This window comes from Scyliorhinus torazame, chromosome 14 (genome assembly GCF_047496885.1).
Source record: "Scyliorhinus torazame isolate Kashiwa2021f chromosome 14, sScyTor2.1, whole genome shotgun sequence".
Classification (NCBI taxonomy): Eukaryota; Metazoa; Chordata; class Chondrichthyes; order Carcharhiniformes; family Scyliorhinidae; genus Scyliorhinus; species Scyliorhinus torazame.
Genome location: NC_092720.1, coordinates 129,625,662 through 129,648,651, shown reverse-complemented (window position 1 = coordinate 129,648,651; position 22,990 = coordinate 129,625,662). Strand labels below are relative to the sequence as shown.

At 54.5% G+C, this 22,990-nt stretch overlaps 1 protein-coding gene across 7 annotated transcripts in view; it reads right to left on the bottom strand.

The window, feature by feature from the left end:
* dzip1l (DAZ interacting zinc finger protein 1-like) overlaps positions 1–22,990 on the bottom strand; it is a 368,643-nt gene that overhangs the window by 257,927 nt on the left and 87,726 nt on the right. For all 7 annotated transcript variants that reach the window (XM_072474904.1, XM_072474902.1, XM_072474905.1 and 4 more), the window contains 7 exons: positions 12,142–12,180; positions 8,296–8,334; positions 6,519–6,652; positions 4,856–5,045; positions 2,169–2,343; positions 989–1,206; positions 11–159 (listed from right to left, as the gene is read on the bottom strand). In XM_072474904.1, coding sequence (XP_072331005.1) covers positions 11–159; positions 989–1,206; positions 2,169–2,343; positions 4,856–5,045; positions 6,519–6,652; positions 8,296–8,334; positions 12,142–12,180 — 944 coding nt within the window. The remainder of the gene's footprint in view (positions 1–10; positions 160–988; positions 1,207–2,168; positions 2,344–4,855; positions 5,046–6,518; positions 6,653–8,295; positions 8,335–12,141; positions 12,181–22,990) is intronic.

Here is a 22,990-nt window from a genome sequence, read left to right as displayed (position 1 = left end):
GCCTCATTACCTGCAGTCTCTTGACGACTGTGCTGTTTTCTGGAGAGGCACGAGAAGCAACTTGGGCTGTCGGTATGAGTTTAACACCCCCGAACGGTTTCTTTGCCGGAGAGCTAAGCTGCTTCTCCAAGCTCTTCGTCAAGCTCTGAACCATAGTTCCTAGGGGAAAGAAATCAGCACAACAATGAGACACAGGCCAGAGCACATTTGACCACCGCCGGCCTATGATCTCTGTCACCACTACTATCGTTATCAAAAACCCCCATTGTCAAAATTACCACCTCCACTTTCAGTGTCAACACCAACACCTTTGTTAACAGTATCAAAAATATCACCATCAAAAGTGTTATCAACAGAATCAAACTGCGAATCGTCAATGGTAAATCCTTTCTCGTCGCCTTTCTTTTCTTTCCATTTGCTCTTACTGCGGCCATGACTGGCAAGATATCCTGACCTATCCCTCGTTATCTTGTTAGTAGGTGGAGGCAAAGATGGCTTGCTCGGGAATTTTAGGAGTCATGAAGAGTCAACCACACTGATGCAGGACTGGAGTCACAGCCTGCTTCAGGACAGAGGTTTTCCTTCCTTGGAGGACATTAGCGAATGGGTTGGCTTTTTATGTTAAGACCGTCCGAAAACTTCATGTTTATTTCCACTGACGACAACTTTTCGTTTCACATTTTCCCTGAACTGGATTTGCTGCCCACAGTGGGATTTGAACTCACATTCTCTGCTTCACTAGCCCAACAAGATAGCCACTTCACGGCATGAGAGAGAATTCCAGTGACTAGTGCTGCAAAGTGCTGTGCTGCGTCGTCATTGCGCCCCCACCCACCCCGACTGCTCGCCCACTGGTTAAGGTCACACTCACCACACAAACTGGAAGGGACTCGGAAAACCACAGCGTCATTGCAAAAACACACGTTATGTCGGGTTGTTCAAATCCAACATTTTAAGATTCAAATAATGCCAGGGCACCCACCAATACCTGGTGGGGTGCGGACCACAGACGGCCCTGCAGCGGGTGGGCTCAGAAGCTCTGTCGAGATGTCGGTGTCCGACCAGTCATCATCGTCACTCATGGTCGCCTGGCTCTGCTTCGGTTTTGATTGGATGACACGGACCTGGGCGGCATCCTTGACCCCTACATTGGTGACATAGGCACTGTCCACAATAGAGTCATCGTCAGAGGAGAATGGAGGGGTGCTGCAGAAACATCATGAGGTAAATGGGGTGGGGGGGGGGGGGTGCGTAAGAGGAAAGAAAAACAGAAGACTGATGAATTGAGCAACAGATTGTAGAGATCTCCACGCAACAGAATTACCAACTGAATATCTGTTCAGGGTCACACTCAGAATGCTGCAGCAAGAGATTACAGGAAACCTCCTCCAATTCAGCCACCCTGCTAACATCTGACTACAATCATACCAAGTGGAGGTCAGGCATCTCCCCACAGGAGCGGGTGACAAAGACCAGTAGCTCCACCCACATTTTTCCATTGAATACTAAACAACCAAGTTTGCACCAGGAAGGGGCCAATATCCGCCAGTAAGGGGCCAGTACCACCAGTCAGGGACCTGTATTCACTGGCAAGGGGCCGGTATCCACCGGCAAGGGGCCGGTATCCACCGGCAAACACTGGCAAGGGGCCGGTATCCACCGGCAAACACTGGCAAGGGGCCGGTATCCACCGGCAAACACTGGCAAGGGGCCGGTATCCACCGGCAAGGGGCCGGTATCCACCGGCAAGGGGCCGGTATCCACCGGCAAACACTGGCAAGGGGCCGGTATCCACCGGCAAACACTGGCAAGGGGCCGGTATCCACCGGCAAGGGGCCGGTATCCACCGGCAAGGGGCTGGTATCCACCGGCAAATGGCCGGTATCCACTGGCAAGGGGCCGGTATCCGCCAGTACCCGAGTGTCAGTCTGCAATCCCTCGGTACTGGAGTGTCAATCTGCATTACATGCTCAAATCTCTATGGTGGGGCTTGAACCCACCACCTGCTGTCTCAGACATAGAAATGCTCACAACTGAATGACAGCTGACACTGTAGTGAACGTTTTTGAATTGTGTAAAAAAGCTTTGAAGAATGACCTCCTAAAGACCCCATCATCCAACAGCAAAACCACCCAACGAAGCTGCCCGCGACTGGACTGGAGTTATACCTTGCACTGGGTTTGGCAGAGCGGATAGGGCTGACCGTTCGATGCGGGGGAGCCGGTTTGGGTACCTCAATCTGGTAAAGCTTTGAGTCGATCGTGTGAGATGCTTTCAATGTCACAGCTTGTGGCCCCTTGCTTTTGGTCGCTGCTTTCTGTGGTGTGCTGGTTTGTCTCCATCCTGTAAATAAAGGGGCAGGGTAGATTACTTATAGGAGCGAGAGGGAGTCATTCAACCCTTCCAGCCCATTAGAACTTCAGAACCTAGGAAACAGGAGTAGGCCATTCAACCCCTCGAGCCTGCTACACCTTTCAGTAAGGTCATGGTTCATCTGATTGTGACCTTAAACTCCACTTTCCTGTCTGTTCTCCATAAACCTTTGACTCATTTGTCAATCAAAAACCTGTCTAACTCAACCGCGGATATATTCAATGATCCAGCCCCCACTGCTCTCTGCAGTACAGAATTCAATCAGTCCCTTAAGAGGAGGCTCTTCATTTCCATTTTAAATGGGTCACCCCTTATTTTTAAACTATGCCCTGCCCGGTTCCATACTCCCCCACTAGAGGAAACATCCTCACAGCATCCACCCTGTCAATACCCCTCAGAATTTGTTTCAATAAGATTATGAGCGTGATTCTCTGACCGCGTTGTGCCCAGCGCACATCTCACTATGTCGGGAGAATATCGGGAGAGCCCCTATTCGGGGTTCGCACTGGGCACCGACCAGTGCGCGATGGTCCTGGCCCGCTGCAGCATACGTAACCTGCCCTCACCGGGCGTGAACCAGGTTAGAATATGTAAATCAGCATTTAAATGCGCTGGTTCAGTTGCAAGCTGGATTCTCCGGGCTTCTGGTATTCTTCCTCCCGGCCCCGCTGCCGCAGCACAAGGCCGGCGGGAATCACTGATCGGGGAGCCCGGTGCAAAACCCGCCCCTGCTCCAAAAAAATTACTAAGTGCCAGATGATCACGATGTGAATCGTGCCGAGGCAGCCGGCACCGATTTTCTCACCCGGAAATACACACAGTCTTTTTTGGGGGAGAATTCCACCCCACGTTTTATTCTGCTAAACTTCAATGTACATTGGCCCAACCTGCCCAACGTTTCCTCAGAAGACATCCCAGAAATCTGCCTCGTGGACCACGTATGAACTGCTTCCAATATAAAGATACCCTTCCCTACGTCAACGTGGTCCACAGATCCATCATGCTCTGCTTGAAGGAAAACCTCCTGACACAGAATCCATAGAGTCCCTACAGTTCAGAAGGAGGCCATTCAGCCCACCCAGTCTGCACAGACCCTCCAAATTCTAACCTCCTCCTCCTCCATGACACTGGGGAAAGTAAACGCTTTGCAGAACACCTTTGATCAGCCCATAACCATGGCCCAAGCTTTCCCGTTGCATCCATCCTCACTAAGCACCTTGCTCTGATGCCCACGCATCTGCCCTTGGCCTGCTGCAATGCTCCAGCGAAGCCCGACGCAAGCTGGAGGAGCAACATCTCATTTTCCCATTGGGCACGTTACGGCCCTCAGAAATCAACACTGAGTTCCGACTGTGACCTTTCTCCTCCACCTTAATCCCCTTTTTTGCAAACAAAAATTCCATACGTTTTATGGGTCGCAATGCAAAAACACTCCCTCCAACGCCCTCCCTGCCATCTCTCGCTTGTTTGTAGGTTTGCTACATCTTCATCGCAATCTCTCCCTGCCCTTAATAATCGCTGTTCCAGTTCCTCCAATACCCACACCACGCCAACCCATTAAGTATATAATCCAGCACATCTTGCCCCTCTCTTCATAGTTTTGACGAAAAGCCAGATGGGCTTGAAACATTAACTCTGTTTTCTCTCTCCCTACCGATACTTGCAGACCTGCTGAATTTTACGAGCATCCTCTGTTTTATTCCTGTCCCCGACTTGTGTAGCTCAGATGCTAACCTGTCTAATGCGAGTTTTCCTTTGTAAATACTCTCACAAATTTAAAGAAAAATCACTTCAAGGGGCAGTGCAGTTGCATGAAATGGGCCTGAAAGCACAGGCCCAAGACCAACTGCACAAATATACAGATTGGAGCAGTGCACGGGCAATGATAAAACTGCTCAACTAACAGCAGACGGGAATGAAAGCAAGTCTGTTCACTGCCCATGTCCCCTCACCACCCTCCCCAAAAGTAGGCCGTCCTGTTCAAGACTGAGCACGTGGCCATTCTGAGCTCAGCACAAACTGGCGGGTATTAAGGCGGGGAGAAAGTCACCCCCTTGTCTCACACCTCTCGGATGTCACTCCTTGACCAGACCCTCCTAAAGCCCAGCCAGCCAATACCATTTAAACACTGTGTGTTAATGCGTGCATTTTATATGAAGAAAACTTAATGACTCCTCATAGAGCAACACATTTGCTTTCTTTCCATCAAGGGAGAGACTTGCCCGAGATTTCAGATTGTGAATGGAACTCAAGCACAGCTGATCCAGGCAGGTCCTTCCCTTTGGTCAGGACCAGAGTTAGAGATGAGGAGGTTAGCAGTGAGAGGGAGAGTCCAGCGCAGTGTCATTACTCAGGTGATAACTGAGACCTATCCTGAGGAAAGGCTGAGGGACGGTGGGGGGAAGCAGGTGGATGGGAATTGATCGATTTGAAGAGAGGGTGGGCTGGTTGCGTCTGGGTACATCACAAAATCGCACAGTACCTGATCGGGGTGGAGGAGAAGAAGTATAACCCTCACTGCGCTGCTTCTCTTTGACCTTCTCGACCACGACCTTTGCAAACTGCTTCCGAAGGTTGGCAAACTCGCGGAAGTGCCTGGCCTTGCCCTCGCGTTGTTTCCCCACCATTAAACTCAGGTTCTTCAGCATCTGGACAGGAATTCCCTTTGACCCCTGCAACCAAAAGTCCACATGTCTGTTAAAGCTGTGACGCCTGGCGGGGAGGCCACCGGCTGCAGGGAGCAGTAGGAAAAAGGTCACCACTTACCCAATGATCCCAGACAGGGGCCAATGCCTCCAGAAACTTGCAATTACCCTTTGCTCATACAGTGTTGAGCAACTACACAGGGTCAGAGATTCCACAGCACACACACACACACACACACACACGCACACGCGCGCAGTTAGCACACGCATGGTAGCACATGCAGTTAGTACATTAGCACATGCCGTTAGCACGGTAGCACGCAGCTATCATGGTAGCACAAGCTGTTGGCATGTTGTTAGCATGTTAGCACATGCAATTAGCATGTTAGGTGCCATTAGCATGTTAGCAGGTGCCATTAGCGTGTTAGCAGGTGAGGTTTGCAGCTTTCGTTATACATTATGAATCCAGGCTAAACTCTCTACCTACGAGGGGCCCCAAGGGCAGCAGGGGAAAGGAAACACCCATCAGCCCCAAGTCACACACCGTCATAACTTTTACAGGTGAAACGCAGCAGTTCAAGAAGAAATCCCAAACATCACACTCAGGGGAAAATGAAGGATGGACATTAAATGCTGGCCTCGCCCACATTCTGAGAGGTTGCTGCAGCGAATGCCCACTCCTCAGTCAGTTTGCTGATTGGAGCCATGAGGGAATCTGAGCCTATTGCCTGTGACTCGGGGGGTTTGCAGAGAGGGTTGGTTGTGATGTGCTGCTGGGAGGTGGCTGGGTGGGGGTGGAGGACCTGGGCGGGGGTGCCCGGAGCTCCAGCACAAACACGGGGAGGGAGGGAGCGGGGCGCAAAACTCAGGGCAACATATGTTGGAGGTTGAAGAAACAGGAGAGAACGGGAAGAATTCTTTGCAGGGATAGAGGGCATCATACATCCTCCACAGCTGGAGAGGGTTAAACTACAGCTGGGGCCCTGCTCCACTCCCGATCTGTCCATTGCCTCCACTCACACCGCGTGTGGTGGGGCGACTGCGCTAAATTTAAACCCTCGCCTCCCCCAATTGCACCTTGCACTCTAAAGTGGTTTCTGTTACAATTTGCGCCTCTAAACCAGGTTTCTAAGAAGGGAGAGAAAGGAAAAAATGTAAAAATCCTGCACTAGCTATGGCGCCCCGAGTTAGAAACAAGTCACCGAATCGGAGAGTCTCTCTCTGTGAAACTGCGGTCAGAGGCAGGGAGTGAGCCTCCTGGTAAGGGAGTGATTTGGGCCTTTGTCTCTGCAGCTTGAGTATGAATGGGAACCAAGACAGCAGAAAAGAGCAATAATTAATTCCCCAGCATCGAAACAAACAGCAAAATTCAATGATTGCTGTGAGTTGATTAACCTCGATTAATGGGAAAAAATACGTCGAATGCCGGCCTTCCACATTTTACCCACTCACGTTGCTGCCCATTTCGCAGTCGCTATGTTCACCCATTCTCACACATACCTTTCTGAGACCCATAGTCTCCAGCTTCTCCTCCAGTGTCTCTTCCAGGATGGGGCGAAACTGTTTGATGTATTTTGGATTCTGTCGCAAGGTGTCTAGAAGTTGCTGCTTCCGGTCTAAAGAACTCTCCAAATCTGCAGGATAGTCATTGATACAAACAGTCAGAGAGTCGCTGAGCAGGGAGGCGGGGAGTGTGAGAGAGCAGGAGGGAGAGAGAGAACAGGAAAGACAGAGGGGGAGAGAGAAAGAGCACGAGAGACAGGGGAGAGAGGGAGAGTACAAGAGACAGGGGGTGTGCGAGAGAGATCACGAGAAAGAGACAAGAGAGACAGCATGAGAGACAGAGGGAGAGAGCGAGAGACAGAGGGAGAGAGAGAGTGCAAGAAACAGAGGGAGTCAGAGAGCACGAGAGACAGAGGGAGAGAGAGAGAGATCGCGAGAAACAGAGGAGGAGAGAGAGCACATGAGACAGGGGGGGAGAGAACGTGAGAGGGAAAGAGAGAGCGAGAGGTGGGTAGAAAGCGCGAGAGACAGAGGGTGAGCGAGAGCACGAGAGACAGTGGGAGAGAGCGAGCATGAGAGACAGGGAGAGAGAGAGCACGAGAGACAAGGAGAGCGAGAGCACGAGAGACAGGGAGAGAGAGTGTGAGAGACAAGGAGAGCGAGAGCACAAGAGACAGCGGGAGAGAGCGAGCATGAGAGACAGGGAGAGAGAGAGCACGAGAGACAAGGAGAGCGAGAGCACGAGAGACAGGGAGAGAGAGAGAGTGCGAGAGACGGATAGAGAGAGCGCGAGAGACAAGGAGAGAGAGAGATAGCACAAGAGACAGGGAGAGAGAGAGAGAGAGCGCAAGAGACAAGGAGAGAGAGAGCACGAGAGACAGGGCGAGAGAGAGCACGAGAGACAGGGAGAGAGAGAATGCGAGAGACAGGGAGAGAGCGCGCGAGAGACAGGGAGAGAGAGCGCGCGAGAGACAGGGAGACAGCGCAATAGACGGAGATAGAGAGCACGAGAGACGGAGAGAGAGCACGAGAGACAGGGAGAGAGCACGAGAGACAGTGAGAGAGCATGAGAGACTGGGAGAAAGAGCGCGAGAGACGGGGGGGGAGAGCGCGAGAGACAGGGGGAAGAGAGTGCATGAGAGAAAGATGGGGAAAGAGAGAGAGCACGAGAGACATGGAGAGAGAGAGAGAGCGCGAGAGACATGGAGACAGAGAGCGCGAGAGACGGAGAGAGAGAGTGCAAGAGACGAGGAGAGTGAGAGCACGAGAGACGGAGAGAGAGAGCGCGAGAGACTGGGAGAGAAAGAGCACGAGAGACAGGGAGAGAGAGCGCGAGAGACAGGGAGAGAGAGAGCGTGAGAGACAGGGAGTGCGAGCGTGCGAGAGACAGGGAGAGAGATCGCGAGCGAGACAGGGAGAGAGAGCGCGAGAGACAGGGAGAGAGAGCGCGAGAGACAGGGAGAGAGAGCGCGAGAGACAGGGAGAGAGCGTGGGAGACAGGGAGAGAGAGTGAGAGAGACAGGGAGAGAGAGCGCGAGAGACAGGGATAGAGAAAGCGCGAGAGACAGGGAGAGAGAGAGCGTGGGAGACAGGGAGAGAGAGTGCGAGAGACAGGGAGACAGGTCTGTGTGGATCAGTGCTGCACCATCCAATTGAGGTAAGAAAAGGATTTGTGAACATGCCACCTTCGATCGGGCAGGTTCTCAGGGGTCAGTTTCATTGTTTAATATGTTTCGCTTGGCCAGTTGATGAATGAATTTTGCTTGGAACTCACCTTCATCTTCCTCAGATTCCAAATCTTGACTCTCAGTAACTGGAAAACAAATAACATTTTACATAAGTCATGTGGTGTGGGTTACTCAGTGTCCCTATACCCCGACACTGCACCCCACATACCATACTGCACCCTCTATACCGCACCGCGCCCTCAATGCCATATTGCGCTCCGCATACCACACCGCGCTCCACGGACCAGACCGCGCTCCGCATACCACACCGCGCTCCTCATACCACACCGCGCTCCGCATACCACACCGCGCGCCTCATACCACACCGCGCTCCGCATACCACATCGCGCTCCGCATACCACATCGCGCTCCGCATACCACACCGCGCTCCGCATACCACACCGCGCTCCGCATACCACACCGCGCTCCGCATACCACACCGCGCTCCACATACCACACCGCGCTCCACATACCACACCACGTGCCTCATACCACACCGCGTGCCTCATACCATACCGCGCGCCTCATACCACACCGCGCGCCTCATACCACACCGCGCGCCTCATACCATATTGCACTCACACGTACCATACTGTGCTCCACATACCGCACCGCGCTCCACATACCACACCACGCTCCTCATACCGCACCGCGCTCCTCATACCACACCGCGTGCCTCATACCACAACGCGTGCCTCATACCACACTGCGCTCCTCATACCACACCGCGCTCCACATACCACAAGGCGTGCCTCATACCACACCGCATGCCTCATACCACAACGCGTGCCTCATACCACAACGCGTGCCTCATACCACACCGCGCTCCTCATACCACAACGCGCTCCTCATACCACAACGCGTGCCTCATACCACACCGCGCTCCTCATACCACACCGCGCTCCTCATACCACACCGCGCGCCTCATACCACACCGCGTACCTCATATCACACCGCGTGCCTCATACCACACCGCGCGCCTCATACCACACCGCGCGCCTCATACCACACCGCGTGTCTCATACCATACCGCGCGCCTCATACCATATTGCACTCTCAAGTACCATACTGCACTCCACAAACCACACATCGCGCCACATAGCATACTGCACCCCACATACCATATTGTGCCCCCATACCATACTGCACCCCACATATCATACTGCACCCCACATACCTGTAACCATCTGAGATGGCACCTGCAAAGGACCATGGGAATTATGGCCAACCCAGGACTCAGACAGATACTGGGCTTCTGTGTATTTGAAACGCAGGTAGCTAGACCTGATCAAAACCCCGTTCGTTTGCATTCTAATGGCCCATTTCCCCAGAACAATAGGGCTGCACTCAAGAAACCGATATAACCACAGACTGATCGGCGCTACTCCCTTTACTCAGAGAGCCCAACCGCCAAGGTCAATGACCGCTCAGGACCCGCCCAACCACCAAGGCACCCGCCCCTTTATTGGCCAAAATCAAAGGCAGTGATCGAAGCTTGTCGAATTATTGGGTCCAAGATTAAGGACCGCCCAAAAGAGCGCGAAATCCCAGAGGGATAAAAGGGGACACAGACATGTGTTCTGCCTCTTTTGGACCGGCCTGTGCCAGCCCAACTGCAGCAAAACGACCAGACAGCCAAGCTCAAGACCAACGATCGCTACCTGATGGATGAGCCCAGCAGAGACAGAGCCACTTCTTCAAACCAGATCAAGATAAAGGCCTTATCAATCTGCACAGCGTCGGTCGCCCTGAAGTTAAGTGTAGGTTATTGTAGTTGTTAGGTGTAGTTTAACTTGTAGTATATTGTGCTTGCATGTCGAAGTAACCCTTGTGTGTAAATAAACCATCTTTGAACCTGAACTGACTAACTGGTTGTGTGATCATTTGACCGATATACGGGAAAGCCTTGTGGTTCAGTAAGAGGAATAGAAACACCCACAGTATTGGCGTCGCTGTTGGGACATAACATCATATCTTAAAAAGAACCTCATCACATAAAGAGCAACATCATTGGTCGACTCTGGTGGGATAGTATTCCTATTGGCCACATACCATACTGCACCCCACATACTATGCTGCATCCCATGTATTATGCTGCACCTGCCTTACCATACTGTGCCCCAATATCATACTGCTCTCCCCATACCATACTGCGCCCTCCCCATACCATACTGCACCCCCACAAGCTAAATTGCACCCCAACATAGTAAATTGCACCCACACATACAATACTGTACGCCCCATACCATACTGTTCCCCATACCATACTTTTCTGTAATATAACATCGAGGCACTGTCCTGCCAGCTGATTGTTTAGATATCAATACCATGTCCTATTCCAAAAATATCAGGGAGATCACGTCCCACTGATGTTCCAGCCAATGTTTATCCATCAATCAACTCCAGTATCAAAAAAATAATCTGGTCATTTCTATCTTTGCTGCTTACAACACAGTAGGTGGTGCGTTAGCTCGCTGTACCCGGGCCGGCACGCTGTACCCCAGCCGGCTCGCTGTACCCCGTCCGGCTCGCTGTACCCCGTCCGGCTGGCTGTACCCCGGCCGGCTGGCTGTACCCCGTCCGGCTGGCTGTACCCCGGCCGGCTCGCTGTACCCCGGCCGGCTCGCTGTACCCCGGCCGGCTGGCTGTACCCCGGCCGGCTCGCTGTACCCCGACCGGCTCGCTGTACCCCGGCCGGCTCGCTGTACCCCGGCCGGCTCGCTGTACCCCGGCCGGCTCGCTGTACCCCGGCCGGCTCGCTGTACCCCGGCCGGCTCGCTGTACCCCGGCCGGCTCTCTGTACCCCGGCCGGCTCGCTGTACCCCGGCCGGCTCGCTGTACCCCGGCCGGCTCGCTGTACCCCGGCCCGCTCGCTGTACCCCGGCCCGCTCGCTGTACCCCGGCCCGCTCGCTGTACCCCGGCCGGCTGAGAGAGTGAAAGAGACAGAGGGGGAGAGGGAGAGCGTGAGAGACATGGGGGAGAGAGAGAGAGCGAGAGACAGAGGGGGGGGGAGAGAGAGAGAGAGAGAGAGAGAGAGAGAGAGAGAGCGAGAGACAGAGGGGAAGAGAGTGCATGAGAGACAGAGGGGGAAAGAGAGAGCGCGAGAGACATGGAGAGAGAGAGCGCAAGAGACAAGGAGAGTGAGAGCACGAGAGACAGGGAGTGAGAGACAGGGAGAGAGCACAAGAGACTGGGAGAGAGAAGGGTGAGAGACAGGGAGAGAAAGAGCGCGAGAGACAGGGAGAGAGAGAGCGTGAGAGACAGGGAGTGCGAGCGTGCGAGAGACAGGGAGAGAGATCGCGAGAGAGACAGGGAGAGAGCGCGAGAGACAGGGAGAGAGATCGCGAGAGAGACAGGGAGAGAGCGCGAGAGACGGAGAGAGAGAGCGTGGGAGACAGAGAGAGAGAGTGCGAGAGACAGGGAGAGAGAGCGCGAGAGACAGGGTGAGAGCGTGGGAGACAGGGAGAGAGAGTGCGAGAGACAGGGAGAGAGAGAGCGTGGGAGACAGGGAGAGAGAGTGGGAGACAGGGAGAGAGCGCGAGAGACAGGGAGAGAGAGAGCGTGGGAGACAGGGAGAGAGAAAGCGCGAGAGACAGGGAGAGAGCGTGGGAGACAGGGAGAGAGAGTGTGAGAGACAGGGAGAGAGAGAGCGTGGGAGACAGGGAGAGAGAGTGCGAGGGAGACAGGGAGAGAGAGAGCGTGGGAGACAGGGAGAGAGAGTGCGAGAGACAGGGAGACAGGTCTGTGTGGATCAGTGCTGCACCATCCAATTGAGGTAAGAAAAGGATTTGTGAACATGCCACCTTCGATCGGGCAGGTTCTCAGGGGTCAGTTTCATTGTTTAATATGTTTCGCTTGGCCAGTTGATGAATGAATTTTGCTTGGAACTCACCTTCATCTTCCTCAGATTCCAAATCTTGACTCTCAGTAACTGGAAAACAAATAACATTTTACATAAGTCATGTGGTGTGGGTTACTCAGTGTCCCTATACCCCGACACTGCACCCCACATACCATACTGCACCCTCTATACCGCACCGCGCCCTCAATGCCATATTGCGCTCCGCAGAGCACACCGCGCTCCGCATACCACACCGCGCTCCACATACCACACCGCATGCCTCATATCACACCGCGCTCCGCATACCACACCGCGCTCCGCATACCACACCGCGTGCCTCATATCACACCGCGCGCCACATATCACACCGCGCGCCTCATACCACACCGCGCGCCTCATACCACACCGCTCTCCGCATATCACACCGCGCTCCGCATACCACACCGCGCTCCGCATACCACACCGCGCACCGCATACCACACCGCGCTCCGCATACCTCACCGCGCTCCTCATACCACACCGCGCTACTCAAACCACACCGCGCTCCGCATACCACACCGCGCTCCGCATACCACACCGCGCTCCGCATACCACACCGCGCTCCGCATACCACACCGCGCTCCTCATACCACACCGCGCTCCGCATACCACACCGCGCTCCGCATACCACACCGCGCTCCGCATACCACACCTCGCTCCACATACCACACCGGGCTCCTCATACCACACCGGGCTCCACATACCACACCGGGCTCCTCATACCACACCGCGCTCCTCATACCACACCGCGCTCCGCATACCACACCGCGCTCCGCATACCACACCGCGCTCCGCATACCACACCGCGCTCCGCATACCACACCGCGCACCGCATACCACACCGCGCTCCGCATACCACACCGCGCTCCACATACCACACCGCGCTCCACATACCACACCGCGCTCCACATACCACACCGCGCTCCACATACCACACCGCGCTCCACATACCACACCGCGCTCCACATACCACACCGCGCTCCACATACCACACCGCGCTCCTCATACCACACCGCGCTCCTCATACCACACCGCGCTCCTCATACCACACCGCGCTCCACATACCACACCGCGCTCCACATACCACACCGCGCTCCACATACCACACCGCGCTCCTCATACCACACCGCGCTCCTCATACCACACCGCGCTCCTCATACCACACCGCGCTCCTCCCACCACACCGCGCTCCACATACCACACCGCGCTCCTCATACCACACCGCGCTCCTCATACCACACCGCGCTCCACATATCACACCGCGCTCCACATATCACACCGCGCTCCTCATACCACACCGCGCTCCTCATACCACACCGCGCTCCACATACCACACCGCGCTCCTCATAACTCACCGCGCTCCTCATACCACACCGCGCTCCTCATTCCACACCGCGCTCCTCATTCCACACCGCGCTCCTCATTCCACACCGCGCTCCTCATTCCACACCGCGCTCCTCATTCCACACCGCGCTCCTCATTCCACACCGCGCTCCTCATTCCACACCGCGCTCCTCATTCCACACCGCGCTCCTCATTCCACACCGCGCTCCTCATTCCACACCGCGCTCCTCATTCCACACCGCGCTCCTCATTCCACACCGCGCTCCTCATTCCACACCGCGCTCCTCATTCCACACCGCGCTCCTCATACCACACCGCGCGCCTCATACCACACCGCGCACCTCATACCACACCGCGCTCCTCATACCACACCGCGCTCCTCGCGCTCCTCATACCACACCGCGCTCCACATACCACACCGCGCTCCACATGCCACACCGCGCTCCACATGCCACACCGCGCTCCTCATGCCACACCGCGCTCCTCATGCCACACCGCGCTCCTCATACCACACCGCGCTCCTCATACCACACCGCGCTCCTCATACCACACCGCGCTCCTCATACCACACCGCGCTCCTCATACCACACCGCGCTCCTCATACCACACCGCGCTCCTCATACCACACCGCGCTCCTCATACCACACCGCGCTCCTCATACCACACCGCGCTCCTCATACCACACCGCGCTCCTCATACCACACCGCGCTCCTCATACCACACCGCGCTCCTCATACCACACCGCGCTCCTCATACCACACCGCGCTCCTCATACCACACCGCTCTCCACATACCACACCGCGCTCCACATACCACACCGCGCTCCTCATACCACACCGCGCTCCTCATACCACACCGCGCTCCTCATACCACACCGCGCTCCTCATACCACACCGCGCGCCTCATACCACACCGCGCGCCTCATACCACACCGCGCGCCTCATACCACACTGCGCGCCTCATACCACACCGCGCGCCTCATACCACACCGGGCTCCTCATACCACACCGCGCGCCTCGTACCACACCGCGCTCCTCATACCACACCGCCCTCCTCATACCACACCACGCGCCTCATACCACACCGCGCGCCTCATACCATATTGCACTCACACGTACCATACTGCGCTCCACTTACCACACCGCGCTCCACATACCACACCGCGCTCCACATACCACACCGCTCTCCTCATACCACACCGCGCTCCACATACCACACCGCGCTCCACGTACCATACCGCGCTCCTCGTACCACACCGCGCGCCTCATACCATACCGCGCTCCTCATACCACACCGCGTGCCTCATACCACACCGCGCGCCTCATACCACACCGCGCGCCTCATACCACACCGCGCGCCTCATACCACACCGCGCGCCTCATATCACACCGCGTGCCTCATACCATACCGCGCGCCTCATACCATACCGCGCGCCTCATACCATATTGCACTCACACGTACCATACTGCGCTCCACTTACCACACCGCGCTCCACATACCACACCGCGCGCCACATAGCATACTGCACCCCACATACCATATTGTGCCCCCATACCATACTGCACCCCACATATCATACTGCACCTCACATACCTGTAACCATCTGAGATGGCACCTGCAAAGGACCATGGGAATTATGGCCAACCCAGGACTCAGACAGATACTGGGCTTCTGTGTATTTGAAACGCAGGTAGCTAGACCTGATCAAAACCCCGTTCGTTTGCATTCTAATGGCCCATTTCCCCAGAACAATGGGGCTGCACTCAAGAAACCGGTACAGCCACAGACTGATCGGCACCACTCCCTTTACTCAGAGAGCCCAACTGCCAAGGTCACTGACCGCTCAGGACCCGCCCAGCCACCAAGGCACCCACCCCTTTATTGGCCGAAATCGAAGGCAGTGATCGAAGCTTGTCGAATTATTGGGTCCAAGATTAAGGACCGCCCAAAAGAGCGCAAAATCCCAGAGGGATAAAAGGGGACACAGACATGTGTTCTGCCTCTTTTGGACCCGGCCTGTGCCAGCCCAACTGCAGCAAAACGACCAGACAGCCAAGTTCAAGACCAACGATCGCTACCTGATGGATGAGCCCAGCAGAGACAGAGCCACTTCTTCAAACCAGATCAAGATAAAGGCCTTATCAATCTGCACAGCGCCGGTCGCCTGAAGTTAAGTGTAGGTTATTGTAGCTGATATACAAATAACTTGTAGTACATTGTGCTTGCATGTCGAAGTAACCCTTGTGTGTAAATAAACCATCTTTGAACCTGAACTGACTAACTGGTTGTGTGATCATTTGACCGATATACGGGAAAGCCTTGTGGTTCAGTAAGAGAAACAGAAACACCCACAGTATTGGCGACGCTGTTGGGACATAACATCATATCTTAAAAAGAACCTCATCACATAAAGAGCAACATCATTGGTCGACTCTGGTGGGATAGTATTCCTATTGGCCACATACCATACTGCACCCCACATACTATGCTGCATCCCATGTATTATGCTGCACCTGCCTTACCATACTGTGCCCCAATATCATACTGCTCTCCCCATACCATACTGCACCCTCCCCATACCATACTGCACCCCCACAAGCTACATTGCACCCCCACATACTAAATTGGACCCCCACATACAATACTGTACGCCCCATACCATACCATTCCCCATACCATACTTTTCTGTAATAAAACGTCGAGGCACTGTCCTGCCAGCTGATTGTTTAGATATCAATACCATGTCCTATTCCAAAAATATCAGGGCGATCACGTCCCACTGATGTTCCAGCCAATGTTTATCCATCAATCAACTCCAGTATCAAAAAAATAATCTGGTCATTTCTATCTTTGCTGCTTACAACACAGTAGGTGGTGCGTTAGCTCGCTGTACCCGGGCCGGCACGCTGTACCCCAGCCGGCTCGCTGTACCCCGTCCGGCTCGCTGTACCCGGGCCGGCTCGCTGTACCCCAGCCGGCTCGCTGTACCCCGGCCGGCTCGCTGTACCCGGGCCGGCTCGCTGTACCCCGGCCGGCTCGCTGTACCCCGGCCGGCTCGCTGTACCCGGGCCAGCTCGCTGTACCCGGGCCGGCTCGCTGTACCCCGGCTGGCTCTCTGTACCCCGGCCGGCTCGCTGTACCCGGGCCGGCTCGCTGTACCCCGGCCGGCTCGCTGTACCCGGGCCGGCTCGCTGTACCCCGGCCGGCTCGCTGTACCCCGGCCGGCTCGCTGTACCCGGGCCGGCTCGCTGTACCCGGGCCGGCTCGCTGTACCCGGGCTGGCTCTCTGTACCCCGGCCGGCTCGCTGTACCCGGGCCGGCTCGCTGTACCCCGGCCGGCTCGCTGTACCCCGACCGGCTCGCTGTAACCCGGCCGGCTGGCTGTACCCCGGCCGGCTCGCTGTACCCCGGCCGGCTCGCTGTACCCCGGCCGGCTCGCTGTACCCCGGCCGGCTCGCTGTACCCCGGCCGGCTCGCTGTACCCCGGCCGGCTCGCTGTACCCCGGCCGGCTCGCTGTACCCCGGCCGGCTCGCTGTACCCCGGCCGGCTCGCTGTACCCCGGCCGGCTCGCGGTACCCCGGCCGGCTCGCTGTACCCCGGCCGGCTCGCTGTACCCCGGCCGGCTCGCTGTACCCCGGCCGGCTCGCTGTACCCCGGCCGGCTCGCTGTACCCCGGCCGGCTCGCTGTACCCCGGCCGGCTCGCTGTACCCCGGCCGGCTCGCTGTACCCCGGCCGGCCAGCTCGCTGTACCCCGGCCGGCTCGCTGTACCCCGGCCGGCTCGCGGTACCCCGGCCGGCTCGCTGTACCCCGGCCGGCTCGCTGTACCCCGGCCGGCTCGCTGTACCCCGGCCGGCTCGCTGTACCCCGGCCGGCTCGCTGTACCCGGGCCGGCTCGCTGTACCCCGGCCGGCCAGCTCGCTGTACCCCGGCCGGCTCGCTGTACCCCGGCCGGCTCGCTGTACCCGGGCCGGCTCGCTGTACCCCGGCCGGCCAGCTCGCTGTACCCCGGCCGGCTCGCTGTACCCCGGCCGGCTCGCTGTACCCCGGCCGGCTCGCTGTACCCCGGCCGGCTCGCTGTACCCCGGCCGGCTCGCTGTACCCCGGCCGGCTCGCTGTACCCCGGCCGGCTCGCTGTACCCCGGCCGGCTCGCTGTACCCCGGCCAGCTCGCTGTACCCCGGCCGGCTCGCTGTACCCCGGCCGGCTCGCTGTACCCCGGCCGGCTCGCTGTACCCCGGCCGGCTCGCTGTACCCCGGCCGGCTCGCTGTACCCCGGCCGGCTCGCTGTACCCCGGCCCGCTCGCTGTACCCCGGCCGGCTCGCTGTACCCCGGCCGGCTCGCTGTACCCCGGCCAGCTCGCTGTACCCCGGCCGGCTCGCTGTACCTCGGCCAGCTCACTGCAAGAGCAACGCGCCGAGTCCCACCCACCCACCTTTTACCCATGCCTTGAAAATTATTATTCTTCAGATAATTCTCCTTTTATAGCACGATTGTATCTTCCCCCACCACACTCCCAGGCAGCACATTCCAGATCGTAACCTCTCGCTGTGTAAAATAAGTAGTCCTTCATGTCGCCATTGCTTCTTTCACCAATTACCATAAACCGGTGCCCACAGATTCGCGATCCCTCCACCTATGAGAACAGAGGATGTCTATCTACTTCATCCCAGTGGATGAAGTCATGCTGTTTGAAATTGACTATCGGGGTGGCACAGTGGTTAGCATTGCTGCCTCACAGCTCCAGGGCCCGGGTTTGATTCCAATCTCCGGTGGCTGTGGTGTTTTCACATTCTCCCCGTGTCTGCGAGGGTTTCCTCCCACAGTCCAAAGATGTGCAGGTTAGGTGGATTGGACACACTAAATTGCCCCTTCGGGTGGGGTTACGGGGATAGGGCGGGGGAGTCGGCCTGGGTAGGGTGCTCTTTTGATGGGCCGAATGGCCTCCTTCTGCACTGTAGGGATACTACGAAAGATCACATTTTCTATGCCACAGAAAGTTTTACACTTCAGGAGTACATCACTGGGAGATTGCATCAACGCAAGTCTTTCTATCCCCCTGGCCTTTTATGATTTTGAGTTATGATCATTCCAAACTTTCCTAGCTAGTCACCCATCTTCCACCCTCTGCTGCCTGTTCCCTACCTCGCACCCTGTCCCCCTGTGGCTGACCCATGATAACCGAGCGGTATCAACTTCTCATGAGGCCGGGCCGCCAAGGCACAACCAAATGGTGAATCACCACACCCCACACGTAACAAACACCGACAACCAGCACAATCCACATCACCGAAAACTGACATAACTGGTCATTTTGAAGGATTTAGCTGAAAGTTTAATCAAATCAAATCGATCAAACTGTAAGTTAATGAAGATTTCATCTTCCAATCAAAATTCTCACGCTTGACCGGGCCGGCAAGCACTGGGCCCAGAACACACGAGACTCAATTAGGATCAGGCCTAGTTAGTGGGTATCACTTCAGGACTGCTCACTACCAAATAACACTCATTATTTCTGTTTGTGATTGGCGGGTTAATAAAATCAATAAGCTGTTAAAAATGACCGAAAACCCAATAACTTCTGTAAAAAATCTACTCAAGTGCCTGCACTTCCTTTAGTCCAGATATTTAACAGGATTTTGCTTCCAAACTGTATGTTGCTCAAAGCTCACTAGGTTGTGCAGTACAACAAGGAAGTGATGAACAAACTGGGCACTGTTCCAATCCAGCTGTTCTGAAGGTAGGTTCCCTGCACCCGCACTGTCCGCAGTCCTTGCCACAAGAGCACAGGCACAAACATGCTGTCTTTGGGGCGAGTCAGTAACAGGATTCCCTGCGAGAAGTTACAGAGTGACAAAGGTAGAGCTATATCTCCATTGATGTTAACCCGGTCAATTACACGGGGAAAGAGGTTAGTGACAGTGCGAGGCAGCTGGACTGAAATCAGTAGAGAGACAATCAGTAATACAGGGTGCCGGAGGAGAGGGGTTACGGAGTGAAAGTGTGAGGGAAGCTGGATAATATCATTAGAGATACAGTCAGTAATACAGGGTGCTGGGGGAGAGGGGTTATTTTGTGACAGTGTGAGGGAGTTGGGTTAACATCAGTAGAGATAGTCAGTAACACAGGGTGCTGGGGAAAGAGGTTAGTGACAGTGTGAGGCAGCTGGACTGAAATCAGTAGAGATACAGTCAGTAATACAGGGTGCCGGAGGAGAGGGGTTACTGAGTGACAGTGTGAGGGAAGCTGGATAATATCATTAGAGATACAGTCAGTAACACAGGTTGCTGGGGAGAGGATTTACTGACAGTGTGAGGGAGCTGGATTATCAGCAGTAGAGATACTGTCAATAACACAGGGTGCTGGGGGAGAGGGTTACTGAGTGACAGTGTGAAGGAGCTGGATTAACAACAGTAGAGATACAGTCAGAAACACAGGGTGTAAGGGATAGAAATTGCTGAGTGACAATGTGAGGGAGCTGGGTTAACAACAGTAGAGATACAGTCAGTAACTCAGGGTGCTAGGGGAGAGGGATTACTGAGTGACAGTGTGAGGAAGCTGGATTAACATCAGTAGAGATACAGTCAGTAACACAGGGTGCTGGGGAGAGGGGTTACTGAGTGACAATGTGAGGGAGCTGAATTAACATCAGTAGAGATACAGTCAGTAACTCAGGGTGTTAGGGGAGAGGGATTACTGAGTAACAGTGTGAGGAAGCTGGATTAACATCAGTAGAGATACAGTCAGCAACACAGGGTGATGGGGGAGACGGGTTACTGAGTGACATGTTAGGGAGCTGGATTAACATCAGTAGAGATTCAGTCAGTAACACAGGGTGCTGGGGGAGAGGGGTTACTGTGTGACAGTGTGAGGGAGCTGGATTAACATCATTAGTTATACAGTCAGTATCACACGGTGCAGGGGGTGAGGGGCTATTTGTGACTGTGTGAGGGAGTTGGGTTAACATCAGGAGAGATAGTGTGTAACACTGGGTGCTGGGGAAAGAGGTTAGTGACAATGCGAGGCAGCTGGACTGAAATCAGTAGAGATACAGTCAGTAATACAGGGTGCCAGAGGAGAGGGGTTACTGAGTGACAGTGTGGGGGAAATGGGTTAACATCATTAGAGATACAGTCAGTAACACAGGGTGCTGGGGGAGAGGGGTTACTTTGTGACAGTGTGAGTGAAGCTGGATTAATATCATTAGAGATACAGTCAGTAACACAGGGTGTTGGGGGAGAGGATTTACTGACAGTGTGAGGGAGCTGGATTATCAGCAGTAGAGATACTGTCAATAACACAGGATGCTGGGGAGAGGGTCACTGAGTGACAGTGTGAGGGAGCTGGATTAACAACAGTAGAGATACAGTCAGTAACACAGGGTGCTGGGGTAGACGGGTTACTGCGTGACATGTTAGGGAGCTGAATTAACATCAGTAGAGATACAGTCAGTAACTCAGGATGCTGGGGGAGAGGGATTACTGAGTGACAGTGTGAGGAAGCTGGGTTAACATCAGTAGAGGTACAGTCAGTAACACAGGGTGATGGGGGAGACGGGTTACTGAGTGACATGTTAGGGAGCTGAATTAACATCAGTAGAGATACAGTCAGTAACTCAGGATGCTGGGGAGAGGGATTACTGAGTGACAGTGCGAGGGAGCTGGATTAACATCAGTAGAGATACAGGGGCCTTTTCCCCTGGAGCGCAGGAGGCGTAGGGGTGATCTTATAGAGGTCTATAAAATAATGAAGAGCAGATAAGGTAGATAGTCAACATATTTTCCCAAAGGTAGAGGAGTCTAGAACTAGGGGGCATAGGTTTAAGGTGAGAGGGGAGAAATACAAAAGTGACCAGAGGAGAATTTTTTTCACAGAGAGTGGTGAGCATCTGGAACGGGCTGCCAGAGGCAGTGCTCGAGGAGAGTACAATATCTTCCTTTAAAAAAAAGTTAGACAGTTACATGGGAAGGGTGGGTATAGAGGCATATGGGCCAAATGCGGGCAAGTGGGACTAGCTTAGTGATAAAAACTGGGCGGCAAGGACAAGCTGGGCCAAAGGGCCTGTTTCCATGCCGTAAATATCTATGACTCTATGAGTAGGATGAGCTGACAAGTGAATGTACGACAGACGTCAGGTTGATCCTACAGGGGAGAGTCAGTCTAAATCTAAAAAACTAGAGGAAAAGTAAATCAGGAAATAAGAGGGGCAGAGAGATAGCACGAGAATGGATTGGTGGTTGAGATTCCAGGGAATCCAAATATATCCCATTGACGGATTAACAGTAAAAGCGTTGCCAGAGTGGTGAGGCTTATTCGATACTGCAATGGAGATCTATTGGTGGATCAGGGGGCTTGGTTGAGTTATTAAATTAGTACTTTGTATCGGTGTCTGCCATGGAAGCGGAACTAGAGCCAAGGTAACAACAAGGGTGTCAAAAACTGAATGAGGTAATGAGGAGGGATTAGAAAGACGAGCAGTACCATAAGTGGGTAAGTCACCCTGTGTGGCTGGGACCATCCTGGAATGCTGAGGAAAGTATGTGTGGAAAATGGGGAGGATCCGACCACAATCTCCCAATCCTCCTCGGATACAGGGGAGGTGCCAGAGAACTGGAAAACAAAGAAAGTGGGGCAGGATAAAGCTGGCGATCACGGGCAGTTAGTTAATGTGGGTGAAGGGGGAGTTCTGAGAAACATTAACCCAGGCCAAGTGAACAGCCTCTTGGAGAAGCAGAGATTAATAAATTAGATCCGATGCAGATTGTAAAGGAGGAATTCTCTTTGACTAACTTGATTGAGTTTTTGTTGAGGTAATCGGAAGAATAGGGTCAGTTAGCTTGGTTGGCTGGTTCGAGATGGGGAGTGATGCCAACAGCGCTTGTTCAATTCCCGTATTCGGGAGCTGCTAATTGGTTGTTGCGGGGGCAATTTGCATAGGTCTGTGGTGCTCACCCTAACTTGAAGGTGTACCTGAGCAAGAGGCCCTAGCTGTTCAAGTGAAGACAAGCATCCAGCAGAGGGCAGTAGAGCGGAGCTGCTGATTGGCTGTTGCGGGGGCAGTTTGCATACGTCTGTTGTGCTCACCTTAACTTGAAGGTGGTTTGCGGAGGAGCTGTTATCAATTGACACTTAAACCCGAAACATTTCCTCAGTGTTTCCCTCCCTACCCCCTCCTCTAACCAAAAAAACCCAACTGCTGTAAAGATCAAGAGGAAGGTTCGATAGAAGTAGAAAGAAGTTGAACCGTGAAGTCACAACCTGCAGGTAAGGGATTGGCTGGTGACTGGTAAGTAGTTTTTTTTTCTTGTATTTTCCCTCAGGTTTTATCGTGCGGGTGGCAGAGGTTGCCGAGTGAGTGCTTGCTGAGAAGGGGAGTGAATAACAGGTAAGCTCTTTCTTTCTTTTTTAATCTAATGGGGATGGCAGGGAAGGTAGTGCAATGTTCCTCCTGCAGAATGTTTGAGGTGAGGGATGCCGTCAGTGTCCCTACTGATTTCATCTGTGGGAAGTGCACCCA